The sequence below is a fragment of the Schistocerca serialis genome, chromosome 9 (assembly GCF_023864345.2).
Source record: "Schistocerca serialis cubense isolate TAMUIC-IGC-003099 chromosome 9, iqSchSeri2.2, whole genome shotgun sequence".
Classification (NCBI taxonomy): domain Eukaryota; kingdom Metazoa; phylum Arthropoda; class Insecta; order Orthoptera; family Acrididae; genus Schistocerca; species Schistocerca serialis.
Window position 1 is genome coordinate 427,006,178 of NC_064646.1, and position 13,008 is coordinate 427,019,185.

Here is a 13,008-nt window from a genome sequence, read left to right on the forward strand (position 1 = left end):
TAATTTGCTGGGAAGTGGCGGTGCGGTCCCCTACGGCACTGCGTAGGATCCTACGGTCTTGGCGTGCATCCGTGCGTCGCTGCGGTCCGGTCCCAGGTCGACGGGCACGTGCACCTTCCGCCGACCACTGGCGACAACATCGATGTACTGTGGAGACCTCACACCCCACGTGTTGAGCAATTCGGCGGTACGTCCATCCGGCCTCCCGCATGCCCACTATACGCCCTCGCTCAAAGTCCGTCAACTGCACATATGGTTCACGTCCACGCTGTCGCGGCGTGCTACCAGTGTTAAAGACTGCGATGGAGCTCCGTATGCCACGGCAAACTGGCTGACACTGACGGCGGCGGTGCACAAATGCTGCGCAGCTAGCGCCATTCGACGGCCAACACCGCGGTTCCTGGTGTGTCCGCTGTGCCGTGCGTGTGATCATTGCTTGTACAGCCCTCTCGCAGTGTCCGGAGCAAGTATGGTGGGTCCGACACACCGGTGTCAATGTGTTCTTTTTTCCATTTCCAGGAGTGTATTTGCATCCAGCGACGCCTGTCTGATGAGGATGACACGGCGGGCGGTCGGTCGGTCCCGTTGGGTCTTTCAGGGCGTGCTCGAAACGAATTTGAGAGAGGTAGGGAATTATTAATGTTATTTCGGTTTATTTCCAGTACAAGCAACTTAAAAATTGACAGTAAAGTTTCGGCATAGGGATTCGACCAGGCGCCCCTTGGGATTACCGTTCTCCTGTGCTCTTCCAGCTGCGGCACATGCTGCATGGAAAGAGCGCTAACATAAGTGGGCTCATGCCTCGCCTGACCCCCGCTAAAAATGAAATTTCGTTGTAACCGCTGAGCAGTCACTTTCATTTCTGGGCTCAAATGGTTCAAATGGCTCTGAGCACTATGGGACTTAACTTCTGAGGTCATCAGTCCCCTAGAACTTAGAACTACTTAAACCTAACTAACCTAAGGACATCACACACATCCATGCCCGAGACAGGATTCGAACCTGCGACCGTAGCGGATGCGCGGTTCCAGTCTGTAGCGCCTAGAACCGCTCAGCCACTCTGGCCGGCTTCATTTCTGGGAAGGCCCCGCATGAGCTATAAATTAGGATGAAATCTGTGATGAGTAGTCGTGGTCTCTTTGAAAGTACGGCAAATGGCACCACGTACTGTTTCAAGCAAACGTTCAGTTTTTTTTCCGAATAATACAATATTTACGATCCTTGTTAATTTGCTGATCATAATGGTCCATCACATCTTTAGTGGCTTAAGCTCTTAATTTTACATTCGTCAATGTTCAGTCCTCGATAGTATACAAATCCACAAATATGGTAAAACAGACATTTCCGTATTTTATAGTCGGGCTAGTAAGAAATGGAGAACTGAAGTCTGTTATTTGATCCAACGAATGTCTTGATGGTCCAGCGGATGAAACAGCTGTCCTTAAACTTAGGGACTCTGGCGCGTACGAACGGACAGCTTCAAGTGAAAACATTCACCGCTGAGAGATGATATAGATATCATTCAGCCGAACAGAAGTTCGTTTTATGCCAAGGGGCAGCCCCCCCTCGTCACTGACAGTTTTTTTTTCTTTCCTATTCCTCAGAGCAACTACCCAATTCTGAGAGGGGGCAAATTAAAGGAACGCGCAAGTCCGCGGCCAGCATTTATGTAACCTGCTTGAGACCTGTTCCCGAAGAATGTCGCAAGGCAGTTCTGACGGCAGCGGCGAGCCGCGGCAAATAAAACTAAAGGCGGGCGCTAAACACAAAACGACTAGCGAGACGGGGGAGGATAGCAAACCGGTTATAATGAGGCGCAGCCGGTGGCCCCGATACTCCGGCGCTGCGGCGCGAAGCTGCGGTCGCCAGACATCGATCGAGACCAGCAGCTACTGCCGCCGCCAATGTAGCGCCGACTGGCGGAAGGCGAACCCTTCTCAAGGTCTGCTGGCCAACATCTTGCAGCGACATTTCAAACTTGGCAAGATTCGGGTCCGAACTTTCATAAGGAACTAAGTTTTTGTTTGACGGGATTATCAACATCGACGTGCAATCTACTGATTAGTGCAAATTTTTATTATTACTAGCATCTTGATCATAGAACAGTAGCATCTTGTATAGTTATTTACACTGGTGCGAACATAAAGATTGTTACCAAATGCGAGATTAATCGTATTGGCTTTGATGCTTAGCTAGCCAATATACCTCTCTTTTCAATTTCCATAGAACAACTCCGATTCTGAGAAGAAATATTTAATCACGCAATTTTTTTTAAATATAGCAAATTCGTAACGTGTTTTTGTAAACATTCATTGATCTAATAGCTACACCGTCAAATTTCAGCCTCATTTTCAGCGTCTGCCAACTACTTTAATACTTTGAGTTGTCTGTGTCTAATGTGTCTGGCTAATGATGCTTTGATATTTGTTCTCACTTGTAGTGCACGGACCACAATTTGTACATGAAATGTATTTTTAGTTGCGAATATGGACAACCATCAGCTATATAATGGAGTGACGACTGTGAAAATTTCTGCCGAACTGGGATTAGAACCCGCTTATCGCGAGCGGTCGCCTTAGCATTAGGTTATCCGAAAGAAGATTGCGTCGTATTTCTGAACACAGGTACTGCAACATCGTATCGTACCGTAGTCACCGCAATTTGGTTTCTGAGTCAGAGTTGAGCAAATATTTATTAAAACTGGATAGGTTCACTCGCAAAAAAAAGAAAAAAAAGAAAAAAAATCACGAGTGTAAAGTATGTGATTGTAAACCGATTTATCTGCTGATCCGGTATAAGTTTGGAGTACGGCATTATCAGAAGCAGAGAGCAATATGGAACTAAGAAGAAATGTGCATAACTTCACTATCCTCGTCACATTTCTTCGTAAAATAATGAGGGGTCGTTTCAGAATTGTATATCCCCTTTTAACAAAATAGGGGATATACAATTCTTCACGAAAACACAGCTTGTCTATTGAAATTTAGAAAAAGTTACATTGGCTGGATAAGCATCGAAAACAACACGATTAATCTCGCATATGGCACTAACCTTTATGTTCGCAGCCGTATACGTAACTGTACAAGGTCGTACTATTCTACGCTTGCTAGTTGTGAACCATTGTACCATGAACATACACAACCGTATTGGAACTGAATTGACAGATGATTAAGATGCTAGTAATACTAAAAATTTCCATTAATGAGTGTACTGCACGTTGATGTTGATAATCCCGTTAAATGAAAACTTAATTCTGTACGAAGGCTCGGACCCGAATCTCCACCTGTATCTGGTCACACTTCCGTCCAAGAAATCCTCGTAACTTCTACTACTCGAATCAAAGTACCTTACCGAACAGGATGGCACCACGATTATGACACCAGACTCACAATCGGCAGAACAAGGGTTCGAATCCACGTCCGCCTCACAAAATTTAGATTTTCCGCGCTTTCCCTAAATCACTTACAGGCGGAATCTGAGGCTGCCTAGAATGAAATGCAATAACGTCATGTTTGCGTTTATCATGCTCCCAGTGTCCTTCTGAGATATCGTCTTATTTAATCGCATTTTATCCAATGCAACCTCGTCTAATACATCCATTTCACGTCAGTGACTTCTGTTGCATTGGTACGTATTCCCAGTGACAGGAAAGCCTCGATTCTCCACCTTATCGTCTCCTATGGAGCTCCTCTTCTGGGATCAACATTACCTGTCTTTATTTGGAAGTAATTGGAGGAAAACGCAAGCAACAATGATAGTCTGAATCAGTCGTAGAGACGTGGTCAGATAGCGTAACTGCGGTGTTTCTTCTACAGAAGCAGGAAATTTTGATTACAGTCCCAGCGAGGACAAAGTTTTCATCAGTCTAGTTCTTCATCGCTTCCAGAATGCTGTAATAATCAAAACTGCTGAACGTTGTTTTCAGGTGTTCTCATGGTACCTCGACAATCCGAGGTACACGCAGGTACACAAGGACAGGATAATGTAAATACATAAGGAATTGTTTGTGCGGTAAATTTTTGCGTGCAGTAAGAGATGACGTTCGCTGATTTATTTTAATGGATAAAGATATCAGTTGCTGTTTTCTTAAACACCGCAGCCGAACTTCCATTAAGTTTTGATTGATTGATTGACTAATTCATTGATCGGTGGAGGGAGATTAGAGGACTAAGCGGCGAGGTCATCTCTCCCGCAACTCAAAACTTACGTGCGTAAGATAGAGGCGTCCGCTAAAAGTGGGCGGAACTCGTAGGGGTCAAATCATAAAGCGAGGAAGCTAAAAACAAACACTGTAGAAGGCATAAAACGCTAGGCTAATTTAAAAACTGGAAAAACAGAGGGATAAAAGAGCGGTCTTTCGACGGGGAAATGATCATGGGTCCCAGACACAGAAAACACGAATAGAACACCCAACCACAACCACCCCGCCCCTGGAGGAAAGCAAAACCTTGTAACTGAAAATAAAAACCACTTTCATATAGGAACCTGAGGACCAGTTCAATCATCCGTTAATTTTCTGCTAATATTAATGACAAGCAATCTGGAAGGCGACGTTTAGTACGAAGAGCCAAAAGAAGGGAATAGTCCACTGTTAAGTTTGGAAGGTAAGAGAAGAGGCACTGGCAGAAAAACAACTGTCAGGACGGGTCATAATTGGTTGGCCCAATTTTAGAGCACTCGTCCGCGAAAGGCAAACGTCCAGATTTCGAGTCACGGTCCGGCACACAGTTAATCTGCCAGGAAGTTTCACATCAGCGCACACTCCGCTGTAGGGTGAAAATTTATTCTGGAATATATTTTATGCGTTAATACTTTAGGATTCATGTATAAATAAGGAGTAAGTACCAGAAGGAAACGTTTGAAATAGTACAAAAAAAAAAAAAAAAAAAAATCACGCACTTTACAAGGTGTCTATTCCTAGAGGCTGTTACTGAACGTATATTTTTCCGATAACAGAGCAACAGAGGATTTAGCTGAGAAATGTCTGCATGTCTCTCATTTTATCCCTTTAATCAGCTATTCAACCTGAACTAACATTTTATCTGTTAATGATGCACTATTTTTCTTGTGCTGTTGTTTTCAATCACTTAATATTTAAGTGATGTACTGACACAGCGGCAGCTTAGCTGGAATGAATAAATATGTGATAAAATTTAAATTTCCTATTAACACCGTCGTCATTAAGAGGCCGAGCACTGTACGGTAGACAGGAATGGAAGTTAGGGAAGGTACGAGCATATGGAGTAGGGCACGGTGCACCATTGCTGGCTGTAAAAAGAGGTACCAGCATATGGAACAGTTTCCCAGATATGTGAGTAGCTCGAAGACTTCCTAAGTCATAGAACTCAGTATGCTGTCCTCGACGGCGAGAAGAAGGTATCGTCAGGAGTCGCCCAGGGAAAGGTGATAGCATCGCTGTTTTTCTCTATACACATACTCTATGTGATCAAAAGTATCCTGACACCCCCAAGAACGTACGTTTTTCATATTAGGTGCATTGTGCTGCCACCTACTGCCAGGTACTCCATATCAGCGACCTCAGTAGTTATTAGACCTCGTCAGAGAGCAGAATGGGAGGGGCTCCGCGAAACTCACGGACCTAGAACGTGGTCAGGTGATTGGGTGTCACTTGTGTCATACGTCTATACACGAGATTTCCACACTCCTAAACATCCCTAGGTCCACTGTTTCCGATGTGATAATGAAGTGGAAACGTGAAGGGACACGTACAGCAGAAAGACGTACAGGCCGACCTCGTTTGTTGACTTACAGAGACCACCGACAGTTGAAGAGGGTCGTAATGTGTAACTGGCAGACATCTATCCAGACCATCACACAGGAATTCCAAACTGCATCAGGATCCACTGCAAGTACTACGACAGTTGGGATGGAGATGAGAAAACTTGGATTTCATGGTCGTGCGGCTGCTCATAAGCCACATATCACGCCGGCAAATGCCAAACGACGCCTTGCTTGGTGTAAGGAGCGTAAACATTGGACGATTGAAGAGTGGAAAAACGTTGTATGGAGTGACGAATCACGGTACACAATGTGGCGACCGATGGCAAGGTATTGGTATGGCGAATGCTCGGTGAACGTCATCTGCCAGCGCATGTAGTGTCAACAGTAAAATTCGGAGGCGGTGGTGTTGCGGTGTGGTGGTGTATTTCATTGAGGGGGCTTTCACTTTTTGTTGTTTTGCGTGGCACTATCACAGCACAGGACTACACTGATGTTTTAAGCACCTTCTTGCTTCCCACAGTTGAAGAGCAATTCGGGGATGGCGACTGCATGTTTCAACAGGATCGAGCACATGTTGATGATGCACGGTCTGTGGCGGAGTGGTTACACGACAATAACATCCCTGTAATGGACTGGCCTGCACAGAGTCCTGACCTGCAACCTGTAGAATACCTTTGGGATATTTTGGAACGCCGACTTCGTGCCAGGCCTCACCGACCGACAGCGATACCTCTTCTCAGTGCAGCACTCCGTGAAGAATGGGTAGTCATTCCCCCGGAAACCTTGCCTGCGAGAGTGGAAGCTGTCATCAAAGCTAAGGGTTGGTCAACAGCATATTGAATTCCAGCGTTATCGATGGAGGGCGCCACGAACTTTTAAGTCATTTTCAGCCAGGTGTCCGGATACTTTTGATCACATAGTGTAAATGATTTGGCGGACAAGGTGGGCAGCAATCTGCGGTTGTGCGCTGATGACGCTGTGGTGTACGGTGTGTCGAAGTTGAGTGACTGTAGGAAAATACAAGACGACTTGGACAAAAGTTCTAGTTGGTGTGGTGAATGGCAGCTAGCTAGAGAAATATGGAAAAATGTAGTAACTTCGGTTCATAGAGAGAATTTTAAGAAAGAGTCGTTCATCTGTAAAGAAGACCGCATATAGGATGATGGTGCGACCTATTCTTCAGTACTGCTAGAGTGTTTGGGATCCGTACCAGGTCGGATCGCAGGAAGACATCGAAGTAATTCAGACGCGGGCTGCTAGATTTCGAAAAACTCGTGAGTGTTACGGAGATACTTCGGGAACTTAAATGTGAATCCGTGGAGGTAAGGCGACGTTTTTTTCGTGGAAAACTATTGAAAAAATATAAAAACTTGCATTTTAAGATGACTGCGGCACTGTTCTACTGCCGCCAACACATATTTCGCGTAAGGACCACAAACGCACGATACGATAAATTGGGGCTCATACGGAGGCATATAGACAGTCGTTTTCTCCTCGCTCTGTCTGCGAATGGAACAGGAGATGAAGTGACTGTTAATAGTACAGTGTACCCTCCGTCACGCACCGTACGGTAGCTTGCGGAGTGCCTGTGTAGATGTAGAAGTCTACTGTGGTCTCCCTGTTTTTTTTATTTCTTTTTGTTTCGTCGGTGGCAGATATGGAAGCATGGTGTTGAGAACTCAATGATAAGCCGGTAACCAGATTTCGCTACTATTGTAAAATATGAGAATTTCTGGCGTTTTGAGGACGCTATTTTCAGCAATTTCTGCTCTTGATTCAAGCCCTCATTATTATCAACGTATGCATAGTATTTTTTCACTTGCTATGTTGATGCAGTTAAGGATTTTGTCCGAAATTGGAATTCTTGTCAGACTAATCTCAGGCGCAGCCGGAGATCTACGATTGATTGGAAATTTGCAGTTTTCTTGTGAAGTGGCAAAAGCGAGCAATGTGTAAAAATGGTTCAAATGGCTCTGAGCACTATGGGACTTCATATCTGGGGTCATCAGACCCCTAGAACTTAGAACTACTTAACCTAACTAAACTAAGGACATCACACACATCCATCCCCGAGGCAGCATTCGAACCTGTGACCGTAGCGGTCGCGCGGTTCCAGACTGAAGCGCCTAGAACCGCTCGGCCACACAGGCCGGCGAGGAATGTTTTAGCAAGATGTCCGAATAACGTGAAAACACGAAATGCTAGAAATGCGTTCGGTAAATGTTTCTATAAGCCACTCGAATTTCCCATGCTTTTAGACGTATTTGCTCTCAAATATTATATCAAGGTTGTCAAGTTCGAAACACAAATTTCGAATAGTTGAACAAACCGTTTAAAATGTACAGAGTGATTCCGTCATGATACAGACTTACAGAGAAGATAGAGCAGGGTCACGAAGTCTAAAGTTGTAAGCGAAAATCTTTCCTATACTTCTGGCAGTGGAGTACTTTTAGCCTGGCGTATTGTTGCTAATAATATGTGGTAGCCAACTTTCAGAGGCCATAGTATGCACCAAAACAAGAAAAATACGTTTAGTAAACACGAACTCTAAAATGCGTATCTTAAAAGAGTTACGAGCACACGTGCACCTTGGATACTGTCAAACATCTCTTCTACTGCAATCTCTTTGGTTTCCATCTTTTTGAAGGAGGTAGTATGGACCAAAACAAGAAAAAATGTCCAGTACATATGGGCTCTAAAATGAGTTCCTTAAGAGCTATGGGCACTTTTCAAAGGAAGAGATATTTCACAGTAGAGAAGATCAACAAGTACTCGAAGCTGTTAAGGTAAGCATTTTAGATCCCATGCCTACTTTGATTTTTTCCCTGTTTGGATCATATTACCACCTCTGAAAGTGACCTACCCTACAATCTAAGCAACAACGGTGCCGATACATTTATTCCACTGTCAGAGACATCAGAACGATTTTCGCTTATAACTTTCGACTCAGTCATTTCGGACCAGAGTCCTTTACCTCTGAATGATACATTTAGCTTTCTAAATCATCTCTGAAATTTTGTAACATCACGGAATCACCTTATATAATATCTGATTTCCAATTGTTAATATGCATACCCAGGAATATGCGGTAAATGTGGTGTGATCGTAGACATCAAGCCACGCTAAAGATGAAACTCCGTTTTCCATTCACAGTCGTTGGCTTCGCCGTCTCCACCAAACTGTCGTCCTTCAATTTAGCTAGACCTGAGGCTACATGGAGGGTGGAGACTATCATACGTTGACCGATTTTAGTTTAGAATGTTTTGTGTACTGCGCATTTTATTCTGACCTTGCAATAGTATTGCTCTTATTGCTAACTGCCCAAACAGCCGGGTGGTGGAGGCGGAAGCGAAAGCGAGAGCCGCCCGGCGCAACACAGGCACCGCCTGAACGCACATGCAGCCGGCGCCTGTGCTGTCGCTCGTTTCTGGCTGGCTTTAGTACCGCCCACGCTATTCACGGAGAAAGCGCAGCTCGCCGTGAAACACTGCGTTGTGGCGCGCGCGTCAAATCAGAGCGCGCATTTACGCGTCGGAGGTTTCAGATGTTTCAAACGAATGGGACATAAATATCTCGAAATTTTGGCCCACTGGAAGTGCTAAAAGACGCAGTTAAAACCGAGGAAAGAACTACCAGCAGACTTGATATAACGCAAAATGGGCGTTACATTGACTGCTGAATTTTGTTGGCGATCACATGAATGAACATCACCAGTACTCAGTTACAGCCACGTGACTACGCTGCAGTTCACACTCAAGTTTACAGACAGACTTATATCTCGACCTTTGCACTCTCCAATAGCATGTGCTAAAAATGAACACCTAAGCTTTACTGTGCGAGCTCTGGTATCTCTTATTTCTATTCGTAGGTGCTAAAAAAATACTTCCGCATTCTCAAGAGGAAGTTCATGACTGAAATTTCCTTAAAATACCTCGCCGCAAAGAAACGCCTTTGTTTTAATGACTGCCATCCTAACTCGCTCATCATATCCACGAGACGCTCCCCTATTTTGCGGTAACGCAAAACGAGCTACCCTGCTGCACCCTTTTTCTCGACAGTCTCTGTCAATCCCATCTGGTAAAGATCGCGCAGCAGCACTGCAGAAGAGGCATAAGCGTACAGTAGGCAGTGTGTCTAGTACACTTGTTGCATCTTCTAAATGTTCTGACAATAAAATACAACTTTCAGTTCGTCTTCACCACAAATACAACTCGTTAGGCGCCTCCATTTATAATTGAAACGAAAATTAAATAATGAACCGAGAAGCAAAGAAAATGATTTGGGGACACATTTCTGTAGTGTCAAGATCCGCAGCGAGAGAAAGGGAATATCTAAACTAGTGAGAGATACAAAAATCTCAATAGCTCTCTGCAAATCAAGTCTGCGGCTCTAACAACAAGAAAAACCTAAATATTGTCTTTAACTTTCAACCCGAACAGTACTGGTATATGAAAGAGAGGCTCTTTAATCTTTAAAAAATAAAACTAATGAAAGATATTCAGTAATAAACTATAACAGTTTAATTTTCTCAGTGTTTTTATTCACAGATTCAGAGAAAATAGGAATAAAATCGTTTAATAGCATTTTCTACAAAGACAGAGAGAAAATCATTAACCCTGATGATAGCTAGCTTTAAGAGTAGCAGAAACTGTTTCCGCCCGTTACATCACAACAATCAAAAATTCTGTCTTAACTGTTACATACCCCGAAGAGCCAACAAGTAGCAATATTTTTCTGTCATACATCAGATCTCTGAGATCCACCAGCATTATGGCTTCGGGTTTGAGTATGATGCTTACGTTCCCTACCCTATTTCTACATCAGCCAACTGTTAAGGACCCGAGAGAGCGTGTTTTTAATCCGATGTTGATGAAAGAATCCTGGTGAAACAGATTGCTTATATGGCCGTGTGCGGGATATCGTTTAATTCCTTCGAGAGTGGAATGTGGAGCGCTAAAGAATATTCATAGTTTGCACACTGTAAACAGTATTAGGCATCTTTTTGTATTCAGCAGGTGTCAAGGCGGTTTGAGAATTTTCCGAAGCTCGAGAGTCTAGAAGCATCAACGAATCTCTCTGTCTCTCTCAAAAATATCAAAAATGAAATTTGTTTGTGGCTACGACGATCGGTGTTTTCTAAAGCAATGGTGGTTACCATGGAGTATGTGGTTTAGCTCCGAATAGCTATGCTTGAACACAGCATATCTGTGCTTCCTAGAATTGTGTGTCAACATCTCACGACGCAATCGTGTTTCTGTTGTTTAACTTTATTATAAATGAAAAGCATAAAATTGTGGAGTTGTGCACTACTAAAGAACCGCAGCAGCTTATTAAGGGCATGTCCGGAATAAAGAATGTACGTAAATTTTACGAAGATTGCTAAATCAATTTGAATATAAATCATCCTTTCACAAATATAACATTCCAGGTGCCTCAGTAACGAAACGAGAGCACATACTAGCGACATGGCACAGTCACAAACACTGTTGAGAAGTTCCACACAGGCGATGCTCTGGAGAGAGAAAGAGACCTGTGCTTGAGGACGAGGCGCAGTGCAGAGCTACTTACACCACTTCCTGAGGAACGTGCTCGTCAGCTTGGAGCAGATACCGCTACGGCGTCCGCGCATCCTGGCACGATTTCTCCCCCTGCGGCCGTATACAAACTGCGGCACTCGTCAACACTACTCGGCAACGGCAACACGCGTGCTGCGTCTCAACGCGGTCTTCTGAACAGACTGCAGCAGCTGTGCTGTTCCGATCTCGGTAGCCGCCTGCGGCCGCGCGCGCACGCAGACCGACAACCCGCGTGGCAGTGAGGGATAGCAGGACCGCCGCTTCCACTGATCCTGTCTGAGCGCGCGCCGAACGTCAACTGGTGTGGCCTCCAGGTCGCCTCGCCTCCTGCGACAAGCGCGAGTTGCCGCGCCAGCCACTTGGCGGCGACACCTCTGCCGGGGAGGGAGAGGTGCCAGCAGCAGGAAGGGGAAGGCCTCCTGAGTGCCGGCGGTACTCCAAGGACGTCAGCAGACGGACGGGAGAGCAGTGGCAGGTGGACTCTGATTCTGTTCCTCCAGCGAATGTGATTGAGATCAAGATCGTACCTAGGGTATGAGCTAAGGATAAGGAGGAGGCGCTGGTGATAGAGTGGGGGTGCGGGTGGTTGTATTGTAGAGAACCGGGGACCTAGAAATGACCGAGAGGCTTCGTCCCTCCATAGCCCTCAGTGGTTCACAACAGGCCGCAGCAGTTCACCCATCCCACCGCCGCCCCACACCGAACCCAGGGTTATTGTGCGGTTCGGCCCCCAGTGGACTCACTCCCCCACCCCCCAACCCCACCCCAACCACACCTCCAGGAACGTCTCGTACCAGACGAATGTGATTGCAACGAAGAATTTCTAGCAAACAGAACACAGCATTCTCAATGGAGAGAAGCTTTTAGACATAAAAGCAACCTCGGGTGTACCCCGTTTCACAATATATGCATACATAGTAGATGATGTCAGATGTACCATGAGGACGGTCAGGGTGGCCGATCAGTTCTAGGCGCTACAGTCTGGAACCCGCAACCGCTACGGTAGCAGGTTCGTATCCTGCCTCGGGCATGGATGTGTGTGATGTCCTTAGGTTAGTTAGGTTTAAGTAGTTCTAAGTTCTAGGGAACTGATGACCTCAGAAGTTAAGTCCCATAGTGCTCAGAGCCATTTGAACCATTTTTGTTGTACCATGAGTCTTTTCGCTGTTGATGCTGTTATCTACTGAGAAGTCACAACGCAACGCTGCGAATTGTAGCAACATGCGGAAGACTGTGGAGGATTGGTGCTTCATGCAGGGAGTGGGTGTTGTGTACTTCCTGCTACTAATAAAGCGAGTACACCGTTTGCTTGTTACATATTTTTACGAGCTTCAAACAGGACCGACTACAGTAATGGATAGGAACTGTGTTGTGTAGAGATGCGACCTGAGTTGGCGACCCTTGGCTCACAGCTCCAGGCTGCTTTGGCTTCTGTCACACAGCTTGAGGCTGCTGCCGAGGGGCGTCTCTGTGGGGAATCGAATGCAGGGATGCGAGGGACGTTGAGCACATCCCACGTGTCCTCCAATCAGTCCATTGCTGTGGCCACCCTGGGTACTGCCTGCACTGAGGTTGACAGCCCACCCATTGTCGAGCGGGAGATCATTCCAAAGTCTGGCTGGCAGCAAAAAACTTCCTGAGGTTTTTGGGCGTTATCTGTGGCTGACGATGTCTCTGAGCTGGATGCAGT

At 45.5% G+C, this 13,008-nt stretch overlaps 1 protein-coding gene across 2 annotated transcripts in view; it reads right to left on the reverse strand.

Annotated features, from left to right (window-relative positions):
- Window positions 1–13,008, reverse strand: part of LOC126419760 (lysosome membrane protein 2) — a 667,863-nt gene that overhangs the window by 229,449 nt on the left and 425,406 nt on the right. Inside the window, exon 1 of one of the 2 annotated variants that reach the window (XM_050086934.1) lies at window positions 11,311–11,625. The exons of the other annotated variant lie outside the window; for it this stretch is intronic. Coding sequence (XP_049942891.1) covers window positions 11,311–11,371 — 61 coding nt within the window. The 5' untranslated portion in view covers window positions 11,372–11,625. Of the gene's footprint in view, window positions 1–11,310; window positions 11,626–13,008 lie in introns of those variants that run through there. 2 annotated transcript variants of the gene reach the window in all.